General features: G+C 43.3%; 1 protein-coding gene across 1 annotated transcript; it reads left to right on the forward strand.

The window, feature by feature from the left end:
• The first annotated feature begins 361 nt into the window (after positions 1-361).
• Positions 362-17,074, forward strand: LOC108790499 (serum paraoxonase/arylesterase 2-like). The gene is made up of 9 exons (XM_018560766.1): positions 362-426; positions 7,135-7,205; positions 8,394-8,449; positions 8,549-8,717; positions 11,152-11,284; positions 13,225-13,425; positions 13,913-13,994; positions 14,276-14,404; positions 16,913-17,074. The coding sequence occupies exons 1-9, from the start codon at positions 362-364 to the stop codon at positions 17,072-17,074; spliced, it is 1,068 nt and encodes a 355-aa protein (XP_018416268.1).
• Positions 17,075-25,071: the final 7,997 nt, after the last annotated feature.

Raw genomic sequence — 25,071 nt, forward strand, 5'->3', positions numbered from 1 at the left:
ATTTAAAACAAGTTTAATGGTTTTTTTTTTTTTTTTAAACTTCTTGCCTATATCTACTGCTTACCAGCAGTAGATATAGGCAAAAAAAACGGAGGGTTTAGAACCCCTTTAAGTAATTTTCAGGCCAAAAATGCAGATCTTAGCAAGTAGGAAAAACATTTTAAAATTGCTCTAAATAAAGAACTAAAAAGTGACATTGTCAGTGCAGGTTTTTGGAATTGTGACATGTCCAGTATTGCTTCCAGGTACCTGTTTTTGTCAGCCTTTGGGATTGTCACCGAGGCACCACCCTCAGTAACTTTCACAGCTCTCGCCAAGCACAGTACAGAGAGGATCTCACTTATTACATACAGCGTGGACAATGCTGACATTAACCTTTCTTGGGGTTGTCCTGGGATTTTTTGGGGAACGCGTTCTCCAGTATACGTAAGTCACATTCTTTAGCTTTGTATGGTGGAGGAGAATGTCTTTCCACTATAACAAAATGTAACATTGTGTTACTTTATAACTTTAGAAACCTTTATATAGCGAAACTTTGCTGCCTAGTATGTACCTGACCACTGCTTAGGTAGTCTATAGCCTTTTACTTGCTGAGGAACTACAAATCTCAGCATTTGCAAAACCTAACATCTGGTCAATACTGATTCTTGAGTCATCGTTTCCAAAAGCTGACCATGACTTAATGACATTTGTTTTGCATTACTGTGTGGCATTGTGGCAATTCTGATGTTTCCAGTCTGTGTTACGTTGTACCTAGAATGTAATAATTATGTAATAATACACTAAAAACTAACCCAGATAGCACGGATAACTTGCCACAAACTTCTGGCAGGTTTAAATTGTAATTCTTGTTAACTTGCTGCATACATTCCTGGCAAGTTGTAGACTTGCATAACATTTGGAACACAAGTTCTAGGTGACACTTTTTGAATTTGTAGCAAATTTGCTTGGCAAGTCTACAGCAAGAGTCCTGCAGGTCTTCGCAAGAGCTCTGCAATTGTACGGCACTTTTGCAAAGCACGTTGATCTGGAGACTTGCAATGCAGACTTGCTGTAATCGTGCAACAAAATTGTGAAGCTTGGCAAGTCTAGCAATAGTTTAGCAAGTCATTTTCAAACTTACAGCTCAATTGCTTGCTATCTGGGAATTTCTTTCATCTGCTGTATTTGTAAACACGTAGAATAAAAATAAAAAATCCTAGTGGTGTAACTTTAATACAACGCAAGGACCCCTAGTAGTTGTAGATACAACCCTAAACCTCACTATAACAATTCCCTTTATGTATATATACACTGTATACATATATAACAAACATACAGTACATAGCAACAGAAAAAGTCATCAGTCATATGGAAACACAACATAGGAAGACAAAACAAAGATTTACATGATCATCTGCTGCAAATCCGAGGCATCTGATACATTTAAGTGATCATCTGCTGCAAACAATAGTACACATAAATATATCAACAAAACTCTGCGTTGTCACCAAATTAATACAACAATAGCCACGTGCTCTCTCATTGTGCAAAATTTGTTTGAAAAATAACAAAAAAACTATTTTGTTTCTTTAATTAGAGGGTGTTTTTTTTTTTTGCGATGGGAATATTTAGGTGAGTTTTTCTATTTAGCTTTCTTTGTATTTGTGTGTTTTTTTATGTATTTGATTACTTTTTTATGTGAAAAATGTACAACAAAGAGGCCAATGATTGGCTGTTTTGTGGCACAAAAACAGATGCAGGATAGTCGGAAGGATCTTCTACAACGCCAAAGACCATTGTACCCTTAAAAACTACCTTTAGTTTGCCTTCCCCAATGACCAAAACTGCAATATTTTACCGAAATCTTGGGAAAATGAAAACTCTTAATTTCGCACATCCCTGTTAAAAATGGTCTGTGTAATCCTATTATTGGCGATCCAAGCTTTCACTAGCCCAAATGACATGGAGGGCCCATAGGGAGAAGCCAGAGAAGTAACTGTCTAGAACAGAGAAGATGGGGAGAAGAATGACATATCTGGAAATGTTTTATACCTTCTGTATATGTATATGTCATAGGGGCTGAACAAGAAAAACCTTTTATTTCCCTCATTATCGCTAAACAGCGCGGATGAACAAATCTTCCCTGACAGCTACTGTATTCTGACAGCTACGGGTGCTGCCATACCCAAACCAGGGGTGTCCATATCATAATCGCCACCCAAGGTGGCTGAACTGGTGGTAGTCACCTTTCAGGGCAGGGGGAGGGTTACGGGGTGTGGTTGGTGCTGGTAGTCACATTCAGGGGAGTGGAATGGGGGATGTGTGTGCGTCTTGCGAGCTCACTGACAACAATGGTTGCCAGGAGCTGGAGGGGATGCAGGGCAGAGTGTCCAAGTTGCTAAGACCTGGCTGGGGAGATGTGTATGGCCCTTACAGATCTCCCTGCCCGACTCTTAGCAACCTGGGACACTCTGACCATAAAGGGGGAGGCAGGCACACTGCAAACATTGTGCAGCAGAGCAGCCATGCCACTATGCTTACCATCCCCCACATGACCCTAAGGGATGTCACCTGAGGCAACAGCCTCATGCTTCCTCATTGTAGGGACAACCCTGACCCAGACAGAGACTTCAGTTGATTGGCCGACAGTTTTCCAACAGGCTCCTCCACAAAAGCTGATTTTAAAAAAATCACCTTTTGTGAAGCCGGGTGGCGCAGCAGGGCCACCCACTAATCTAATTCTCAGCTGATTCAGCCAGATACAGCCAATATTTGATATAGTCAGCACCTGCCAGAGTGAAAGGTGCATTAAGTTCTCAAGGTTACCTGAAGGTTGCGAAAGTTTTGGAAATCTTTGAAAATGTCAGCTGAAGATGAGGTCCTTTAGGGTAGAGAGGACATTTAGGGCTTTCGGTATTTTGAAATGCAAACATAATTTCTCAGAACCTAGAGGTGAAGGTTAATCGGGTCTTGCGTAGAGTTTACTAAAACATTGCAAAATATGTTTGTGTCCAAGTTTTTTTTTTAAATTGCATTGAAGCCGGCCAAGTCATTGAAATGAGAACCCAGCATCGAACGTTAACAATAAGCAAAGTAAAAATAATCTAGGAAGGTTCCTTTGTCTGATGTGTACCTGCTATTGAAATAAAAGCGCATTCATTCTGGCCATAGACAGGCAATTATCTCCCCAAGAACAGGTGTGTGTATGTGGGGGGGCATCTGCCCAAGAAGTGGGTGAATATCTGACCTCAGCCGTGTTAGCTCCCCATATCAAAATTTTTGAACAAAACGTATGCAGTTGGTTAGATCTTTGTTAGATTAATTGTTGTTTGCGTTAGATCTCACATAGAAGTAGAGATATTACCAGTTATTTGCTGGGGGGGCTAACCCGTCATCAGCCCCTCTTATCAAAAAATTGACCAAACAGTTAGCTATTTTGGAAGCTATTTGTTAGATCTGGTATGATCAACTAGTTGTTTTGTTAGATCTCACATAATTACAGACTTATTAGGTGATTAATGAGGGGGTGGTAGCCCCCCCACATGCAATTTTCTGGTAAAATTCAGGCTAATAGGCCTTCGTTAGATCCGGTAAGATCAAGTGGTTTCAACGTTAGTTCTCATATAATTACAGATATATTATGAATATTTGGTATTACATAAGGGGGTGCCACTCTGCTTGCCATCCCCCACATGACCCTAAGGGATGCCACCTGAGGCAACAGCCTCATGCTTCCTCATTATAGGGACAGCCCTGACCCCACACAGTGACTTCAGTTGATTGGCCAACAGTTTTCCAACAGGCTCCTTCAACAAAAGATTTTTAAAAAATCACCTACGAACCGACGCAGGTATTAAATCCTTCCCTTACCTCCAAGAGCATACCCAACTCCAAAGTAGGGAAATCTTCAGGTACCTCCAGATGAAACATTTTGTTACCACTTTCACACCAAAGCAAACCAACAACATACGGCTCTCTCCATTTGAGAAAGTTTGCCACACCAACCCGCACACCCCGGGACTCATCTCACTCCTCTACGCCGCACTGATCTCCCCCACAGATACACCCCCTCCCTCCTATGTCCTCCAATGGGAAAAGGACTTAGAGTCCCCCATTGATGAGGACACCTGGCAACAATCTTGGGAAAATACTAAATCCAGCTCGCGATGTGCAAGCATGTTGGAAATTAATTACCAAGTCCTCATGCGTTGGTACATGGTACCAGCCAGAATGGCTATCTATAACCCTGATTGCTCCCCAAACTGCTTTCGTGGCTGTCCGGAACCAGGCACCTTTTTCCACACATGGTGGAGCTGCCCTCATGCCTCGTCCTTCTGGGATGATGTGTTCGCCCTCCTATCGTCATTGTTCTCACAACCCCTTACCAAAGACCCACATTTTGCATTGCTTAACTGTAAGCCGGAAGGCCTTCTCCGTAAACAATTCAATCTCTCTATGCATATACTGTATGCACATCTGCAAAAAGAGAAATTGCTAAAAATTGGCTCACGAAGCCCCTTAGTATCCACAGTGTAACTAACCACATCAACTGGGTTATGTCACAGGAAAAAAGAACAGCCCAACTTAATGACCGTATGAGCAATTTTGAAAGCACTTGCGATAAGTACTTCACCTCAGCCACCTCGCGCCGACTATGTATTATATAATTGACCTTCGGTATTCTCCTCCGCGCATCACACCTACATGCAACCCGAAAACTTCTCTCACTCATCCTTTTCCCCTTCCGACTGTCTCCCCTTTGTCTCCCCTTGTCCTCCTCTCCTCCTGCTGTTTTGTCAGTTAGTCATGTAGGGTGTCGCAGTTTGACACACTCGGATGCCCGTAATGGGGGCAATCACTGGGTACGTCCCGATCAAAATGCATGCCACCTCTCAACACGCTGGAGCGCTACCGGCGCCTTCACGAGTAGAGCCTTGAGCTTCATTTATTAAGCGCACGGCATATCGTATAACGGTGGAGCCTTCTCCACACACACCATAGTAGATGTATGCAGCACACCAGAGCCCCGATGTTGGAACCTACACCTGAAATACACACACTATTTTACCTGTCAAGAACGTACATGTATCACCTGTAGTTGTCAACTTATTGTACTACTGCGATTTCTATAGCTGAGCGGCAATACCGCTATTACTTCTATCCCTCTAACGAGTGTCATACAGTTTTGAACCTTCCGCACTGACACCACCTGTTTGTATAAATGTATGTGGAAATGTCTTCTATATTTGTAAACCAATAAAACTTTATTTGGAAAAAAAAATCACCTTTTGTCAAGCCGGATGGAGCAGCAGGGCCACCCACGAGTCTAATTCTCAGCTGATTAGCCGAAAACAGACAAAATGTTATATATTCAGCACCTGCCGGAGTGAAGGTTGAATTCAGTTCTCAAGGTTACCTGAAGGTTGTTAAAGTTTTGGAAATCTTTGAAAATGTCAGCTGAAGATGAGGTCCTTTAGGGTAGAGAGGGCATTTAGGGCTTTCGGTATTTTGAAATGCAAACATAATTTATCAGAACCTAGAGGTGAAGGTTGATCGGGTCTTGCGTAGAGTTTACTGAAACATTGAAAAATATGTTTGTGTCCAAGTTTTTTTTTTTTTTTGCATTGAAGCCGGCCAAGTCATTGAAATGAGAAGCCAGCATCGAACGTTAACAATAAGCAAAGTAAAAATAATCTAGGAAGGTTCCTTTGTCTGATGTGTACCTGCTATTGAAATAAAAGCGCATTCATTCTGGCCATAGACAGGCAATTATCTCCCCAAGAACAGGTGTGTGTATGTGCGGGGGCATCTGCCCAAGAAGTGGGTGAATATCTGTGTGTAATAATGGCTGCTTCCATAATTATAGGCCACAATCAGAGCCCTATATTGCCTGAGTGTTGCATTGAGCCATCAGATTGGGCTCTCTATAGTTACTGTACGTTTTGACTCAACAAGCACATCATATAGCTAATCCTGTAAAGATAGCCACGCACATTATAGTCTGATTAACAAGTCCTATATATTATGAAGGTCTATGCAATAATTAAAAGGAATGTTTAGGCGGCACTGCATGCTAAAATGCACACATTAACTTGCTTTTCTTTTCTGTGTGTGGTGCATTGAGGTACAATTCATTCTGAATGGCAACCCAACACATTGTACAGTAGGGTTCAATGTACTGCAGCACACCACAACTCATATACCCAGGGGCGTCCTGAGGCCGGGTGTCATGACATGTGCGTGACGTCATTGTGCATGCGTGGCCATCTTTTTGATAGCTGCTGGCGACCATCTTGGCAGAGAGAGGAGGGGACGTTTACGCGGCGGGATAAGGTATGACGTCGGGTCCCCTACTCTCTCTCCTGCAACTGTCGGGCTTGGTCCATAACCGAGTGCCCAACTTTTCAGAGAGGGTGACACCAAAATGACTGCCAGTCATTTTGGTGTCACCCCTCCAATGGTGTCACCCGGGTGTGGGCCGCACCCCCCCTTGTGACACCACTGCATATACCGAGCATTGCGTTGCTATAAAGGGATCATGTAAATTTTTTCATCCACTATATGGTGCTTTCCCTGATAACCTACAATATGCAACTGATCTGTTGGGTGTGACGTGGATACATTGATGGGGCACCAGAAAAGAGAGCTAAGCCTGCTGTCAGCACTGTCTAGGAGGAAGAGGGAGGGGTTGGAGGAAGGGAAGGATGGGGACAAGGTACACTAGGAGGAAGGGCAGAAGAAGAGGAAGAAGAGAGGTGGGAGTTCGCTCTGGTGAAATAAACATTTCTGGGTCCTAGAGTAGGAGAAAAATGAAGAGAAGGCTCACTGCAGCACCCGCCAGGCCAATGGGCCTAGTCTTTCTCTCTCAGGAGAGATACCACTAGGTAGGCATCTGCTATGCAATGATATGCCTGGCTGGATTTTTATATGTAAACGTCACATGAGGAGCTGGGACACACAAAAACGAATTTTTGCAGGGAGATCTTACTGATGGAGTATTTAAAACATATAGAAGACCTACCGTATAACTAAAATATCCCTTTTAAATAATGGAACCCTTCAAATGGTGCATGAATGTAAACTTTTATGTTTGTGATAGAATAAATTTATGTCTGAAAAGCTTACGATGTTATGACTTTTTTTTTTCTGCAGCCACAGAACTGGCTTATTCAAAGAGGTGGAACCTTTTAATCCTCACAACTGTCACCTTGTGAAAGGAATTGGTATGTATGTGATAATTCGTGAACTTTCACAATATTACTATCCTTTGCAAAATGTTTTTTTTGGGGGGATTTTAAGTATCCTTTTTATAAGTTACCATATTATGGCGAAAATAAATTATAGTACTTTAACATTATTTGCATTGTCAAGCTAATACTATTTGTTATCAGTCTTTTTGGAGGTAAAAGTGGTGAGGTTTATATGTGATAACGATTAGTTTTACTAACCAGATGTCAAGGAAAACAAATATTCCATTAGGAAGGCCAGTTGTATCAAAACTGCAGCTTGTTCAATTTCGCACTAATAAAACAATTTAATTAGTGTGTCACCTCTTTACTGCCCAGAGGAGCTCCAACAGGTTCCCTGAGAGGAGTTAGGTTTAATGGAGTGAAAGGATCTGTCCAGATATGATTTTTCATTCATCCCAATAAAAGAGCCCAACAAAAGTTGACAACCAACACACTTCAGGGATATCCACCTTCATCAGGGTTTAGATTTAGAACCTGGACATGGGGTTAATCCTTGACTTTAATTGCCCATAAGTTTTATAGTTAGAAGCTTGCTTAGTTAAATTGTCTGGCAGCACAATGTTTATGTTTGACTGGAGTGTAAATGTAATTTGACATAATTAGGCATTTAATGCAACTTCAAAGTGATGTTAAATCACTGCTCCTTTAAAAATTGTATTTTTTAAAAGTGTTTTTTTCATTGATACATGTCCCCCAGGGCAGTACCCGGATCCCCATACACTTTTTATGGCCAATAAATTGCATATAAGGCTTCAAAATGGGGACATTTAATTTTCTGAGTTCTACCCCCATAGACTTGCATTGAGTTCTAAGTTCGAATTAGAACTTTTTCCATGTTCGAAAGTTCGAGTTAGAACCGAACACGGGGGTGTTCGGCTTATCCCTAATTACAGGCTTCTCTGAAAGTACTTCTTTGGCTTGCACGGTGATCCAGTGGCTTTCTAAGCCATCAACAAACAGGCACATTATTGACCTCTCAAAAAGGACTTCTCTGACTTTTAAGGTGATCTGACTTTCTATCCGCATACTTGTTCCGGCTAGGTGGTTTAATGTATTAAAACTGGAAACAGACTTGTGTTTATAGAAATAGGCCAGAAATGACAGCCCATGTGCTAATGGATTGCTGCAGTAACAATGGTTATCTCTTCTTTTTTGTTTCAGATGGCGGCTCTGAAGATATTCACGTTCTTCCCAATGGACTGGCCTTCATCAGCTCTGTAAGAACAATATTTGCTATGTCTGGATTGATGCTGCCCTGGTAATACAATTAGTAGTCGTTCTTCGGGTATGTCCTAATATTTTACATCTCTTTGAAGGGCCTGAAATACCCTAAGATAAAGAGCTTTGCCCCTGACAGACCTGGAGAAATATTGCTGGTAGATCTGAACGATGACGTCCTTCACCCAGAACCACTACAGCTGAGTGAGGGCATTGATGCATCTTCATTTAATCCTCATGGGCTCAGTGTGTACATTGATGAGAGCGGTAAGAAGCTACAACAGAATTCCTCAGACTGGGGAATTGGCTGATCATTAGGCATTTGTATTTAGTAGTTGTTGATTTTGCGGTGACAGTACAGGAAAAATAAAATCTATCATTCCTGTAGATCAAGTTGACTTTATGCCCAACAGGGAAGCTAAGAATGACACCACTGGCGGAACTACCAGGGTCGCAGTGGTCGCAATTGCACACAGCATGCAGCTCACACAGCATGTGTCGGTGAGCAGATCGCTGTCATCTGGCAGCCAGGCAGAGAAGCATCCTGTGATCCTGTGCTGGCAGTGCACTGCTCATGACTGTGAGCCAGGTATTGCTTCACCTCGTGCTGGTGTATGTAGTCGGGCTGTTGGGCTGAATGACTGTTATTCGTGCTCTATTTCTTTGGACCTACTGGAACAGAAACAATAAAAATAAAGTGGCCCAATTCCAAGCAGCATGGGAGCTACTGGACAATGAACACCTGGAGGTGACCTGCAGGCTTCCAGGAAGGACAGGTGTTGCATGTGATTTGTGCGCAGCAGAAGGTTCTTCTGTATGGGAGTACGTGACCGTATGCTCACCCGAACTGCACATCTGTGCGGGTGTCTGTGTTCGGACGCAGACAGGAACCATCCTGTCTGCGTACGAGTATGGACACCCACGCGGATGTGCAGTTTGGGTGAGCGTACGGTCACGTACTCCCATACAGAAGAACCTTCTGCTGCGCACAAATCACATGCAACACCTGTCCTTCCTGGAAGCGGCCCGATACGGCCGTGCACACCTTACGGATCTGTACGGGCCGGCAATTAGCTGTGTGAATGAGGCCTAATACTCCTGACCTGGGCACCTCACTCTTCATACCCCTGACCTTTGCACATTACACCTATGCTGACCTGGGCACCTTAACCCCAATACCCCTGACTTGGGCCCCTCATACCCCTGACCTGGACACTTAAATGTTACAGTAGTTTTTGCCATAATGTAAAATGTTACAGTAGTTTTTGCTATCTTCTTGGATTTCATGGAGTGTGTGTAGTGCTGACTTCTATTATAATGTATTGCTGGGACTTGTAGTCCCGCATAGCTGGTGGTATTCTGCATTGGTGTATGAAGATTATACAGCAATGCAGAATATCTCCAACTATGTAGGACTACAAGCCCCAGCAATGCATTATATTTTTAAGTAGTGATACACCAGTGCCAATACTGGGCATTTTCACAAGTACTCATACTCGTGAAAATGCCCCGATACTAAACGCAGATACCGGTGTTCTGTCGAGAACGCCGACATAGTCGAATTTGCCGACCTCAGCATCTGCGCTTGCACACAGAACAGTATTATCGGGAAAATCGATTTATTTACAAAGTATTTAGTTTAAATCGTTAAGTGTGACTGTTATTAATATTCCATCATTTACTGCCATGGACGGCATATTATTAACGGTCACAATTAACCATTACAAGCTAATACTTTGTAAATAAATGCCGGTTTCCTCGTTAATCCCGTCTGTACGTAAGCGCAGATACTGGGTCAGCGTTCTCGACAGAACACCAGCACTTAAAATTTAAACAAGCGGCTGCCTGGGGTCCCGCGCTTGCTGGGGACCTCGGTGCGGGGGGGGCCCTTCATGGTTTCTTGCACCGCGGCCCTGAAGGTTCTAGTTACGCCTCTGCACTGTATCCACTTACATAAGATCCCCTTGTGCCTGCTCTCTACTGATATTGGAAAAGCACTCGGCAGAGTGGAATGGACAATCCCGAATGCCACTTTCTGTCACATCGGCCTGGGAGATCATACTGTATGTGCCAATAGTTGGAAACCATCTACTCGAAGCCCATGGCTTTGGTATGGGCTAATGAAGCCATTTCTACTTTTATCCCCTAAACAATGGAACCAGACAGGAATGCCCCTTGTTGACATTTATTTTTATCCTGATATTGAAGCCATTCTTATGTTCTAGCAGACAGAACCAAAATATTGCTGGTCCAATACTCCATTTATGACTCCTTTTTGTCTATATAAATCAGCCCCCAGATGATATGGACCTCTATGTGCAGTAAAACAGATGGGTTACTGTCTTTTTAAAGGATATCTATTCTTTCCTATAGATATCCTTTAATTACAATCCTCACCTTTCTCACAGTTCTGCATTCCATGCACTAGCCTGTTCAAAAGAGGTGGACTGGGGCATATGTGTGTGCATATGTATGATACTCCGTTAGTAAGGATGCAAATGACGTAAGGGTGCCCTGGCTTGGCACAATGTGAATGCAGACCAACAGAGGAGTGGTGGGAGACAATCGTGCTTGGTACCAGACAACCATGCCCAGTGTAAATACAACCTTGCAGACCTGTGGATACTTTTGTTATTCATCACACAGCATGTATTGGTTGGTCAGGAATTGGTCTTAACAAAACTCTGACCCTTTCTTTTAGATGGCACGGTCTACCTTTTTGTCGTAAATCATCCCATGCCTGACTTCAAAAGCTTTATTGAAATATTTAAATTTGATGAGAAGCAGAAAACTCTCCTACATCTGAAGACCATTAAACATCCATTATTGAAGAGGTACTGACTGATCTGAAGTTACATTAACATTCTGAGCAAGGCAAAAAAGTGGGCTTACTGAGTATATTTCTATTTATTTGTCCTGTTATTTGTACTGTATCAACCGTCTCTCCACCTGTCCTAACCCTAGGTCTGGGCTTACTACAGCTCCTGCGGAAGATGAGACCCTGTCACCAACTTAAAAAAATGCAGATAAAAAGCACAAAATATGAACCCTGCCAACTCATTAGTTTGCTGCTTCTCCTTTCACAGGGCTGTGCTGTGTGCCAGAGCTGTGTAAATCTCAGGATTGGATAGACAGAAATACAAACCTTTGGGCACGTAAAACAACTCCCATACTGCCTGGCCAAAAAAAGGTCCAACTGGGCTTAGCTAAGCAAATAGGTCAGATCCTTCCATTGAATAATAGGTCTAGGTTCAGCAACATTATATGCCCAGAAAAATGAGGTCAGCTGCCTACCTGAATATACTGAATGACCAGGTTTTTCCATCAATGGATGTTCTACTGTGAACTTTGAGAGTTGAAAAAAGTAAAACCCCCTGATGGCACATGGGGCATATTCCAAGATGACAATGCCAGGATTCATCGGGCTCAGATTGTGATGAGTGGTTCAGGGAGCATGAGACATCATTGTCACACATGGATTGGCCACCACAGAGTCCAGACCTTCACCCCATAGTGAATCTTTGGGATGTGCTGGAGAGACTTCACGCAGTGCTCCGACTCTCCCATCATCACTACAGGATCTTGGTGAAAAATGAATGTAACTCTGGATGGAAATAAATGTTGTGACATTGTATAAGATTATCGGAACAATGCCACGGCGAATGTGTGCCATAATCAATGCCAAAGCCAATCCAACGAAATATCAGAGTGTGTGACTAATTTTGTTTTTGGCCAGACCGTGTACAATTAATCTGCGTATTTTACCGTTTGCCTGGAGATCAGGTTTAGGAAGAACTATGTTCAAAATACAAACTTCCTTATGAAATACACAAAGTAAGATCTGCTTCCCAATTTTCGGTGAATTATTTGGAAGAAATTATAAAGTTTTGGTCTGTAGCAGGAAAAGAATCCTAGGGGGCACGGCAGAAGCATTGGGGTTGATGGATGACGGGAGGAACTAGTGATTGCTGTTGGGGGAGACAGGAGATCAACACAACTAGAAGTGTCGGTTGAGGAAGAATCTTCACTGCATGATTCGTCTTCAGTGGAGCGACGTTCAGGAGGACGGGTGACAGGTGACATACTTTACTGGCACATTTGTAATGGGGACCTTCACATATGCCATCTTCTCCCTATCCACTCCCTCTTACACAATTGCACATAGTACCTGTTTTTTAAAATTTAGGAAATACCTTTTTTTCCCACTAGTAGCCCCCGCTTCCGGATTTCTTGCCTAGATAAGGATGATGTATATTGGCCTCCTGCTGCCTACTGGGATGTCCATGTCACATATCACTGGAGGCATTGTTTTAGTGAGGGACAGAAGTATTGCTGTATTTCCATGTGAATTTTATGCATGCACAGACACATTACAGGCCTCCATGGCGAGTTATTGGAACCTGACAGAGCCCCGCGGCATGTCCGCACATGCAAAGTGAATCTTATACATGTGCAGACATGCTGCAGGTCCCAAAAAAGTGGCAGACTTAAGACATACCTGCTCATGGCCTCAGTGGCCAGTTGAGACAATGTCAATGGACTGAGAGATGGTGGGTTGGCAGAAAATAGTCCTGAAGTCAGACAAGTCAAGCCCCTAAAACAACGTGAAACCAGTATCAGAGAGGTGCACAGACAAAGAGTTTTTGGCTAGCAAAAGTGACAACAGACACTATGTGGTGCTTGCTCCACATTCTTTTCCTTCATTATTGCTTTTAGGAAAAATCCTAATCCATTTACAGAATGTGAAAGCTGGTCTTTTTTTTGTCTTTTTCAGTGTGAATGATATCGTCGCTGTCGGACCGGAGAGCTTTTACGCCACCAACGATCATTACTTTGACAGTGCGTCTTTGAGACCTTTAGAGGGGTATCTTGGATTAAAGTGGACAAATGTGGTGTATTACAGTCCCAGGGATGTCCGAGAAGTGACGTCGGGGCTCTACAGTGCTAATGGAATCGCCATATCCAACGATAAAAAGTATGCAATCTCTTATTAACTCAGTATGTATAAGTATGCAATGTATTATTATGAGTCAGAATGCTCAAGAAAAAGTGGTGGCCCCACTGCAAGGGTCAGGAACATTATTTTGTGTCTCCCACACATAAAGCAAGATCAGTTTTGTAGAGCCGTTTGAAACACCACTGCCACAGATGGGACATCTCCCACACTGCTCTGTAGTCCAGCCGCACTTCCTTCAGTCAGGTAAATACCTCCGTATGGACCTAAGACTGGTTGAAAACATTGAAAGAGCCTGTGCATTGCACCTGCGATGCTCTGCAGGCTTCAATGCAAACATTAGCAGAATTAGTAAATGCACATTGTTCATGAGATTTGCTGTATGTTGCTGTGTTTACTAATTTTTGGAAGAGGAGGACTAAACCTTTAAAAAAACAACAGCTTGGAATGGGACTTTATGTTATTAATAAAGCACTTTTCTTTGTTTATAACATATTTTTTTTTTAAGGTTTATCTACGCCGTTGACCTTACAGGTCACACAATCAATGTCTATGAGAAACATGCAAACTGGTCTCTAACTTTTATAAAGGTAATTATATTTCACATATCTATTTTGATTTGTTCATTTATTATTTTATTAGTGTTGTTGTTGCAGCAGCGGTAGTATTTAAGTCCTTCATCCTCCCTCTTCTTTCTTTCTTATTCTTTCTTTCTCTCGCTTTCTTTTTTCTCTTCCTTTCTTTTTCTTTCCTTCTCTCTCTTTCTTTCTCTTTCTTTCTTTTTCTCTCTCACTCTCCCTCCCTCTTTCTTTTTTTTTCTTTCTCATGCATACAAAATACACTATTATGTTTTGTTTTTTTTTAACACCAGGCAGTTGACGTAGATACTAGCGCAGATAACCTGTCAGTGGATCCAGTAACTGGCGATATCTGGACAGGAGCACATCCAAATTTATATAAAATTTTTAATTACAAAGATGAAGATCCCCCCGGATCAGAGGTTAGTGTATATGTTATAATATATTAAAGCGTTTAATCTCTCTTTATGCACCAAAATATAACGTCTTAAAGTCCATCTAAAAACTCCCGCCCCTGAAGATCTGCCAGAAATCTAATGAGCGCCTAATTTTCTGTAGTGGGTTGACAGTGCCCTCCGCTTCACTGAAATCCCAAGCAGTATTTTCAGCCCTGTTCAGGGCTTCCCTGATTACAGAAGGCCTTCCTCCTCTCTTCATCTCCATATGCTATGTAACCCACAATTTCAATCTCACGCTCATCTTCCCCTCTCCTCTGAAACATGCACTGGTCATCCCCATACTTCAAAAACCCTTGCTGGACACCACGAGTCTGAAAAACCTGAGACCCATTTCCCTGCTCCTGTTTACCTCCAGACTTCTAGAACACTTACAGAGCTATGTACTAAAGGGTGAAGAGTTTGGAGAAGGAAAAACTTTGCTCCCTTGGCCTCCAAGACTCTGCTCTCTGCTGGTTCTCCCTCTACCTATCTTAGCACTCCTTCAGTGTCACCTATGACTCCATCGCCTCCTTTCCCTCTTTCATTGGGGTCCCCCAAGACCCCGTCCTTCGGCCCCTTTCATTTTCTATCGACATAGTAAATAGTCTCCCATGGCTTTCAATACCATCTCTATGCTGACGACACCAAAATCTATCTTTCTACTCCAAAAATCACCTCCCTGGTCTCTTTGCGCATCACTAATTTACCACCTGACATAAAACTAATTTTCTTTAACGCTAAGCTCATAATATTTCTACCCTCTGTACCCGAAAAGTTATCTCTTCAGGAAAACCTATGTGGTCTCTTCCTAAAAACTGAACTTTCTATCCATCATCTCATCCCCTCACGGCTATTACCTTTTGTTTCACTTGCCCCTCCCCTTTGGATCATAAGTTCTCACGGGCAGTGTCCTTCTAACCATCTTTTTTGGTTGTTTTAAAGGAAGAACTCAGGCCAGGTTAACAACACTGCTTGGGATCTCAGTGCAGCAAAGTCAGGGTTGTCAGTGCAAACAGAAACTTAGGAGCTCACACTGTTTCTGCGGGTATAATTTTGTATTTGCAGCATTTTTAAAAGTGTCAAATCCTGGTCACATGTGCTGTACATGGATTGCAGAGATGTACTGCATGTGTATTTTGATTTATTTTTGTGTATCTTTGCCACAATCTTAATATCTTGGGCAATTATTGAATTCATTATGTAAGATAAATGTTTTTGGGTACATTCTCACAATCCTGGGTACTATGACATGACAGAGTGGCATGGTTAGATAAGAACTATAGGTATAGCTTAAAGAAGAACTCGGGAGGAAAATTATCTTAAAGGAGAACTATGAGGTGAGTGAAAATCACTCATCCTCATAGTTCTAGCCGACCTGTGACAATGAGACTGTCACAGGTCGGCTCAATAGATCGGGAAGTGAGCGAACACATACCGGCGCTCGCTCACTTCTCGAGCAGAGGTGATGATGCCAGTGTCGCTTCCTGCACCAGCACAATGTGAATGAAGGGTGCCATATTGATGCCTCCCCAAGGGTTGGCATCATGACAAACGGCTTTCACATTAGAGTTCTCAATTTTATGAATTGACTGACACTTAGTGATCTATTTATAAACAATGTGCAGCCCCTTTGCCCCGCGGATATCTATGTATGTTCGTTCTGGGTGAATAATGCAAAAAAACGAATGTTTAACCCCTTCGTGACGGGAGACGTACAGTGTACGTCTTGTCACTTTGTGCCTATATGACTGGCCACGTACACTGTACGTGACTAGTTATATCAGGCTTTGTAATGCCGGTATTTTCTGATTCTCAGCATTTAACAGTCATTCATTAATGTCTGAGTATTGATATGTGTGTGTACATTTAGTAAGAAAGTATATTACTACTGTGGAAGAATCACACAGCAAAAATGTTAAAAATGTGTCAGTCATTTATGAACAGAACCTGAAAACTAGCTCAGTCATGAAGGGGTTAATATATTTTTCTGCCAGTTTGAACGTATTGTCATGTAATTCTACATGATGGCCACTAGATGGAGCAAAGGAGCATAGGAAATACTTTTTTATACCCTCAACTCCAATCTAGTGCTTATAAATAGACCCATAGGTGTCATCCAACTTGCACGACTGAGGACATCATGTGGCAAAAGGAAGTACTATGGTGAACAGCACCAGATTAGGCGAGTGTTGCAGCCTGATCTTCCTTTTGTTTTATAACACCAGGGCCACCTTTTACAAAAATGCACATTTAGCCCAGAGCTGGGTTTTAACATAACATACAAGAGAAGAACATCAATATAAATTTTGTGCCCAGAGCATAGATAACTTATTAAATCTCTGGCTCTGACAGTCTGTGTTGCCCTACAGCATTGAATTATATGCTCTCCCCATTATTAAGACTCTCCCCATTAATAAGACCCTCTGTGTTTATTCTGAATTCATGATTGAGAACCACAATTAAGAAATGATAGACTCTTTATTGATTTTGCAGGTTATCCGTGTACAGGACATTCACACAGATCACTGGATAGTGCATCGAGTTTACGTCAATAACGGCTCGGTGATTCAGGGGTCATCTGTGGCCTCGCCGTACAAGAAGAAGCTGATTATAGGGACCGTATTCCACAAAACTCTGTACTGTCAGCTAGATTAAGTGAGCTGCTGACAACTAACTGACATAGATTAAAACAGTACATTTTGGAAAATGATCTTCTTTGTGTTGCAGAAATCATTTTAGAAGGGGAAAAGTCCTTGAAAGCAATTTGCAGAGACCCAGGGAAGGACAATAGGATCTGCATGCAGCGTGCAATGTGTTTAGGAATGCTGCAATCAGCTTGCAGCTTCTTGTGCAATTCCCCCATCTAGTGGCCAGTGGTAGCACTGCACCAATGTGTTAAAATACAACTAAAAGCTTTATTACAGTTTAAACAAGTTTGAAATCCAGTTACTAAGAGGGTTATTCACAAAGCTGTCGAAGGATCCAGCCGCAGCTTTGGCTGATCCTTTGGCTCTCCGCCAGTCAAACCGAAGGGCTGCTGTAGGGGCGATTCACTATAGCCCGTACAGCAGCTGAGCAGCTCACTTGAGCCGAAGGCGTATGCTTCGAAGCCGAAGTGACAACCGAAGCGGGGCGAACGGCCTGCCCAGTTGTAATGACAGATCAGCATCCCCAAATGACCTGGGGACGCCAAACTGTCATTAAACAATAACAACTGGGAGGAGCAGGCCATGACATCACGGCTGACTCCGCCCAGTTGCTATTCATTGGCCGGCACCTGCTACAAGACTCTAGCAGGTGTCGGCCAACAGGAAACAGGTGGAGCTAGCTGTCACTGCTAGCTCTGCCCAATTGCTTTTCTTTTTTATTATTATTATTGTTTCCTTTTTAAAAAAATATCTTTATTTATTTTTTAATCTTGCTATTTATTTACATTTTTACATTATTTTGTAATTTAAAACATTTTTTTAACATTCTTTTCACTGATTTACTATTGTGCTCGGTACCAAGGAGGTACAGAGCAGAATAGCCGAGCCGAATGCCGCTTGGTGGCATTCGGCTATTCACTCACTGCCGTTCGGCCCCTATGAGAATATATGAGAATAAGGGCGAACGGCAGCGAGTGAGCTGCCGAAGCTTCGGCTCAGCTGATCCAGATGTTGGATCAGCTGAGTCAAAGTCCTACTGCACTTCGGCTCAGCTCACTTCGGCTCAGTTATTCACTCGGCTGACTTAGGCAGCTTAGTGAACAACCCTGGAAGTGATGCAAACGCCTTCACTTCACTGGACTTCACTGACAGGATCAACAGATATTTGTAGGACTTTGCAGAAGGACTAAAAGAAAAAACAGGGGGACTAACAAAAAAAACATTTCAGTAGGTTTTGGTTGGATGGAGACTTCAGTTTAGGGCAGATGGGCCCTTTAAAATGTGCACCTGCCCCATGCAAAAATGACAAATATTATATTATAATGCAAATATGCATTTCTAAAAAATATATGCAAAAAAAGGTTCAAATCTGCAGAACAACTAACTAGTATTATAACCGGTTTCTGCTCCCCTGGTGCCCTATCTCTGGCCTGGGGGGTTGCATGCAGCCCAGTGGCGTAACAATCACCATAGTGACCCAGGCGGCCGCTATGGGGCCCGGGGCACAGGGGGGCCCGGCCAGGACATTCCTGATGCCATGCGGGCCACCTAGGTCGCTTTGGCATCTCACGCTGCTGGCTGTCACAAACGGCTGTGAAGAGAAATGTGCCACTTTTCAGATCACTGACAGTGATCTGTGCAGCGGCGCGTTCCTCTCCACAGCCGCTGCTGAGTCAGTGAGAGCCAGCAGCGGCGGTGGAGCAGGCTGGACCCAGCAGTGGAGGAGGAGTCGGGGCTGGCATCAGAGGAGGCGGGGCCTGGCGACGGGCGGAGGAGGCTGGGCTCATCACCGACGGTGACGGAAGAGGAGGCGGACAGGTAAGGAGTGTGACCAGCCCACCTGAGGGTGACCCAGCAGAGCCCACCTTAGAGAGTCTATGGTGGGCTCTGCAGGGTCACCCTCAGGTGGGCTGTGTGGGATCTCAATTGGGCTCTGCAAGGGGTGTAACTAGAGATCAAAGGGGCCCCATACTAAATTTTGGTATGGGGCCCTGTGATTTCTAGTTACGCCCCTGATGCAGCCCTTTGGCACTTACTGTGCAGCCCTTGGGGCACCTGCAGACAGTAGTATATGCTTTCAGTGAAGGAAAAGCATTTTTTACATTGAGTTCTGATAGGTAGATGGTTCAGCTTATTTCTTTTTGTGGCACAAGTACATTTTAGCACAAATGTTTGGGGATTGATCTGAAAAGGGAGAGTAATAACAGTGATCTCTATCAGTCCCATGTAATGTGTTCCCCAGTCCCAAACAAGTCACACTCTGCTTCTCTTCACCGAAACGTTATTCATCGATCATGGTTACACTGTAGTCCCTTCCTTCAACTACCCACCGCTGACACGTTTCACCTTTACAGGCTACGGGAGAATTGTTAATCTCTACAATTACGCCCGTAAGGGCAAAATGCGCCAGCAGTGGGCAGTTCTAGAAGGGGATGATAGTGACGGATGTGTTTCACTCTTTAACCGAAGAGAAATGTAATCTCTACGATTAAGCCTGAAAAGCGTCAGTAGTGAACTGTTCATGGCAGGGACAACATTGTGACCGTGATCTAAGAATAAATCTTATGTGCGGTAGAGTAGCAGAGTGCGGCCATTTGGCATATGGTACAGGAGCGTGCATGGGCTCACAACCTGCACCTGTGGCCAGTGTGAGAATCTATGCAGTGATTCTTTTGTACAAACTCTTATGACATGTTTGCAGTCTTTGACCATCTCCTGTTGCATGCCCCCAGTCTTCCTGTAGCATTACATTCACCGGATATCATGGACGCTCCTTGGTGATGTCGGGCCACAGTCGAGGCCCCAATATCAAACAAGTTGACCACCACTCCAATAAAAATTGGCTATAGATACATTTTAGGAGGTTTAGAACTCAAGAGCCTCTTAATTGTCAGTTTTGGGGTAGACGGACCCTTTAAAATGTGCACCTGCCCCAAATGCAAAATGCTGCATATATAGTAATACATTTGGGCCAAATATAAGCAAAAGATGTTCCAGACAAACCTGCAGAACATTCAATGGTGCAGAGGCCGGTGTTCTATCAAAGATTGCGACTGGGTTGGAATGTGTGACCGGTCAGGTGGTCACACATTTTTACGTAATCCCACCCACTTTTTCAGCCGTGGAATATGTGACCAGCAAAAGGTGAAGAATTGCAATACTTTCTCAGCTGTTTCAGGGCAGATCGGCATTCCACAGAGTCGTATAGAAGTGACATTTCAGGACAGATCAGCTGTTCCAGGGCAGATCTGTTTTCCTGCACATACGATCTGCGATGCCAATATGCCCTGAAACAGCTGAGAAAACGTTGGAATTCTTCACCTTTAGCTGGTCACACATTCCACCACCGAAAAAGTTGGCGGGATTACATTAAAATGTGTGACCAGTCACACATTCCACCGCCGAAAAACTGGGCGGTCACACATTCTAACGCAGTCACAAACTTTGATAGAACACCGGTCAATGTAGGCAAGCCATTAATGGAAACCTGGGCTGTGCTATAGAGGCGACCTCCAGCCTCCGGAGAAGGTCTTGCATGGATTTGTGGTCCAATCACTAGCGTTCATCTTGACTCCGGGCCTCTAAAATTCATTCATTGGTCTGGTTCTGGTTCCACCATCTCCCATCGATGGCTGTCTCAGCTTGAGATCTTCTGCAATCTTAATTATAAAACATTATGAAGAAATCACAAGGCTTACAGAGCAAACTAGTCCTCGGGGACCTTTTATTGCATTCATAATCCAACAATAATGATAATAATATTATTCAACAAGAGGTCTATTTACATGACAAAAGGCATTTTATCACAGAGGGCATCAGATGTAAGCAGATGTCTGGTCCTTAAAGTTTAACTCCAGGCAGATACACAAGACACAAATTAATAATTGCCGATCAGATGTGTCCCATGCAAATGTGCCAAGAATGAGCATGATGAAAGAAGGAGAGAGCAGAGTGAGTTGAGGGATATCCTTATCAGCCCGATGCCGTTCCTTCACTATTCAGTTAGCTGGCTGGGGTTTGAGAGAAGATACCACTGTACAGCCCCACGGTCTTTAACTATAATACAGAAAGTAGTGTCATCCTGACTTGCTGCTGTGTTGGCAGAGCTGTGGAAAACTCAGGACTGGATGAACAGAAATAAAAATCCTTTGGCAGGTACAACGTCTATGTATTTCATAGGTGTATTTAGCCTTCTGCCTGGAGTCCAGCTTTAAATGCTACCAGGAGCATTACAAATGAAAAGAGATATTTGTAGAGTATCGGAAATATACACCACAGGATTGCTGCACAAATCAATTCAAACTGATGTGGAGGCGGAGCCGACTCAGTCATGCAAAATAAAGTAACTATACCAAATAAACAGAAGCACCATAAAAACGTTCACAGCGCACAAATGAAATGAAATGTTGTTTTATCATTCCATCACAGCGATCGAGCAGCTTATCGCTCATAACAGTGAGATCCACCTGATCTGGTGATATGTTTGGGACAGCCATTCACAGAAAAGCTGTCGGCCATATTCCAGAATCTGATTGGTTGCTGCTCTTTAAACAGTCCTAATGAATAAGAGTTTTAGTAGTGGAACACGTTTTGTAAGCAGAAGAAAGTTCTTGTCGGGTCTTGTGGTTATTCATAGAGCTCTATGACTAGGATGGACGAGAAGATACAAGGGGTTTCCTAGGAATCATGGCAGGGGACCTTCCATAGTTACCATGGCACAGGGCCATCCCTTGTTGCCATGGCACAGGGCCATCCCTAGTTACCATGGCACAGGACCATCCCTAGTTACCATGGCACAGGACCTTCCCTAGTTACCATGGCACAGGGCTTCCATAGTTACAATGGCACAGGGCCTTCCCTATTTACCATGGCACAGGGCCATCCCTAGTTACCATGGCACAGGACCATCCCTAATTACCATGGCACAGGACCATCCCTAGTTACAATGGCACAGGGCCTTCCATAGTTACCATGGCACAGGGCCTTCCCTAGTTACCATGGCACAGGGCCTTCCCTAGTTACCATGGCACAGGGCCATCCATAGTTACCATGGTACAGAGCCTTCCATAGTTACCACGGCACAGGGCCATCCCTAATTACCAGGGCATTGGACTGTCACTAAAAGCAAAGGCACAGGACCATCCCTAGTAGAAAAGGGACAGGGCCTTCCATAGATTCCATAGCACAAGGCCATCCCTAGTTACCATGGCACAGGGCTGTCCCTAGTAGCAATGGCACAGGACCATCCCTGGTAGAAAAGGGTCAGGGCCTTCCTTAGGTATCATGGCACAGGACTTTGCCTGGAAAGAATGGCACAGGGTCATCCCTAGTTACCATGACAGCCCTAGTGACAGCCCTGTGCCTAGTTACCATGGCACAGGGCTGTCACTTGCAACCATGGTACAGGGCCTACCATAGTTACCATTACACAGGGCCCTACCTAGTGACCATGCCAGAGGGCTGTCCCTAGTCACCATGTGCCATAGGATCAATTCTACTAACACTGGCACAGAGCCTTTCCTAGTAACCATGGTGTAGAGGGTTTACTACCCTCTACACCAGGTATTATGCATGGCTCAGGGAGAGCTCTTGTAACCAGGGTTCAAGACCGGCCTTAGTAACCATGGCGGAGGCCTTCCCTATTAAACCTGAAGAAGAGCTTTCTTTAGTGACCATGAAGCAGGACCTTAACTAGTAGCACAGGTAATGGCTTTGCTTGTAACAATGGTTTAGGGACGTCTCTACTAAACACAACTTAGGGACCTTTCTGGTAACCATTGCACAAGACTTTCTCTAGGTACTAAGGTGCAATGGCTTTACCAGTAATCATAGCTTGGAAAGTTCTACTGTGATCGTGGCGCAGGGTCTTCCCTCATCACCAAGATTTGGGGGTGCCCCTAGTAAAGTAGTGCAGAGCCTTCACTTGCTCAGGGGACATGGCATAGTACCTGTCCAGTAGCCAAGCTTTAGGGCCTTTCCTAGATGCCATGATTTGGGACAATCCCTGTTTTCACAGTGCTTTGTGAACTAACTAACTGCTATTGTTTATTTCTGCAGCTTGTGATTTCTTTCATTAGGGTACCCAATGCTATGTGGCTGCCTAAACTTAAAGACTCCAGTGGTCTGAGACTGTATATATTTCTCCAAGAGTTTCAACGCTGCCTCCTGCCCCAAGTTTAATCTGTGCCTGACCTTCTGCATACTCTCATAAACATCCTGCCTTGACCAATAGATATACATATGAGGGTAGTTTTAGACATGGCTATGAGCTGTGCCAGGCAAACAAAAGTTTCCGCAGAGCAAATCTGTGTGCATAACCTGGTATAACAAGCGCCATTCATCACTTTCAAGACAATATTCACATATGATGCAGGTAAGCACATAGACCATGTACAGGGTCAAATCTACCTGACAAGGCTTAACACACATCTAAACAAGTTGTTATATGACAACACTGGAACGGTAGATGAGACTATGGTTGTGTGCCTTTCCTTTTTGTCCTATCTCTTCTATTCTATTTCAGTAGCTAATGCAGACACTAACTCATTAAGAGTTCCAGCTTGTGTGCAAAGGATGATGGCATTTAATATGAAGTATTCCATGTGACTATGTATGGCAGAGTTTTAAAATAACTTTAGTTGTTGGATAAATATGACGTTCAAGCTCAGAAGGTGGTATATAACATTGCTATAGATGGTATGAGGCATGCTCAGGATTTGTATGTAGACTGTTCAATTGAACAATATTCTCAATCTAGCACTATACCAGCGACAAACACTAAAGGGCACCAACAGACTGGACAAGTCAATGATGCCTTATTGGGGTTCCAATGTCTGCGATGGGCATGGTTCTGCTGTGCATTTTGATTGGCTGAAACATGCATGGATGTTAGGCAGGGGTTGGGTCATCTTAGGGTTCATTAGGCTGTGCCAGATCCCTGATGACCAACCTGACTTGGCAGCACGGGGTAAATGATTGGGCAGAGAGGAACCCCAACTCTAGAAAGGTTTGCTTCCATTGGGGGGGAGTGGAACTTTTTATGTCTGGGCAGTGGATGCTTTTTTTTTTATGCTTTCAGTTTCTAATCAGAAATTACTTTACGTAAACTTGTCACAAATGAAATACAAGGCTGCCATTGTTGACCTCTTAATGTGCTATCGTGCTATCTGTGTGTCAGGCTGCTCCTCTGGCTTCCGAAATTTGAGTCATTAACCTGCAAAAGTATCTTGATCAGGACGTTTAAAAAACAAGAAAGAAAACCTTATCTGCCTACCTATTCCAGAACACTATGGATAACACTGGTCCATCAAGCCAGCAGGCAAGCAGCATTTTCAGAAGGAGAGCAAAGCAACATTAGCCTCTATGTTTCTCCTGGGGGCAGGTATCCTTTAAACAGTACATAGCACATGGACATGTTGATGTCAATACACGACTTGGTAGAATCTGGTAAACACTGGAATGTAGAAATAATTTCATTTACCCGACATTCTACTGTAAAGATAAAAAATATACAGTCTAAATATAAAAACATTCACAAGCTTATCCAAACTTCAAATAAACATGAAAACAAAAGGTAACACATGAGACTAAAATGCAGAGTAAAGTACTTAAATTTACACGGAATAAAATAATACAAGGAAAATGTCTATTCTACACCAACCTGCAGGAAAACTAAAATACTTAGAATTTAGGAGTATTTAAGGGTCACATAGGTGTTTGAGGTTCATAACATAATACTTGATCACAGCAGCAGTTCCAGAACAATGAGATGGGGCTGAAAATCCAGCCAAAATAAGGAAAAGAGGCTTTCCAAACCGTTTTCGGTTTTCTCCTAGACTGTGTGCTTGTTTAATTTAATCTGTAGGAAGTGGCCATATTTTCTGAGCTTGTAGTCCCTGTAGTCCCTGTGTGGTCATGACCCCACCTCCTGATATATGACTGAGTTCTGCACATTGCCTAATCACAACCGTCCCCCTTCAAAGTCCTAAATTCACAGTTTATCAA

Source organism: Nanorana parkeri, unplaced genomic scaffold (genome assembly GCF_000935625.1).
Source record: "Nanorana parkeri isolate BGI_ZX_2015 unplaced genomic scaffold, ASM93562v1 scaffold477, whole genome shotgun sequence".
Classification (NCBI taxonomy): domain Eukaryota; kingdom Metazoa; phylum Chordata; class Amphibia; order Anura; family Dicroglossidae; genus Nanorana; species Nanorana parkeri.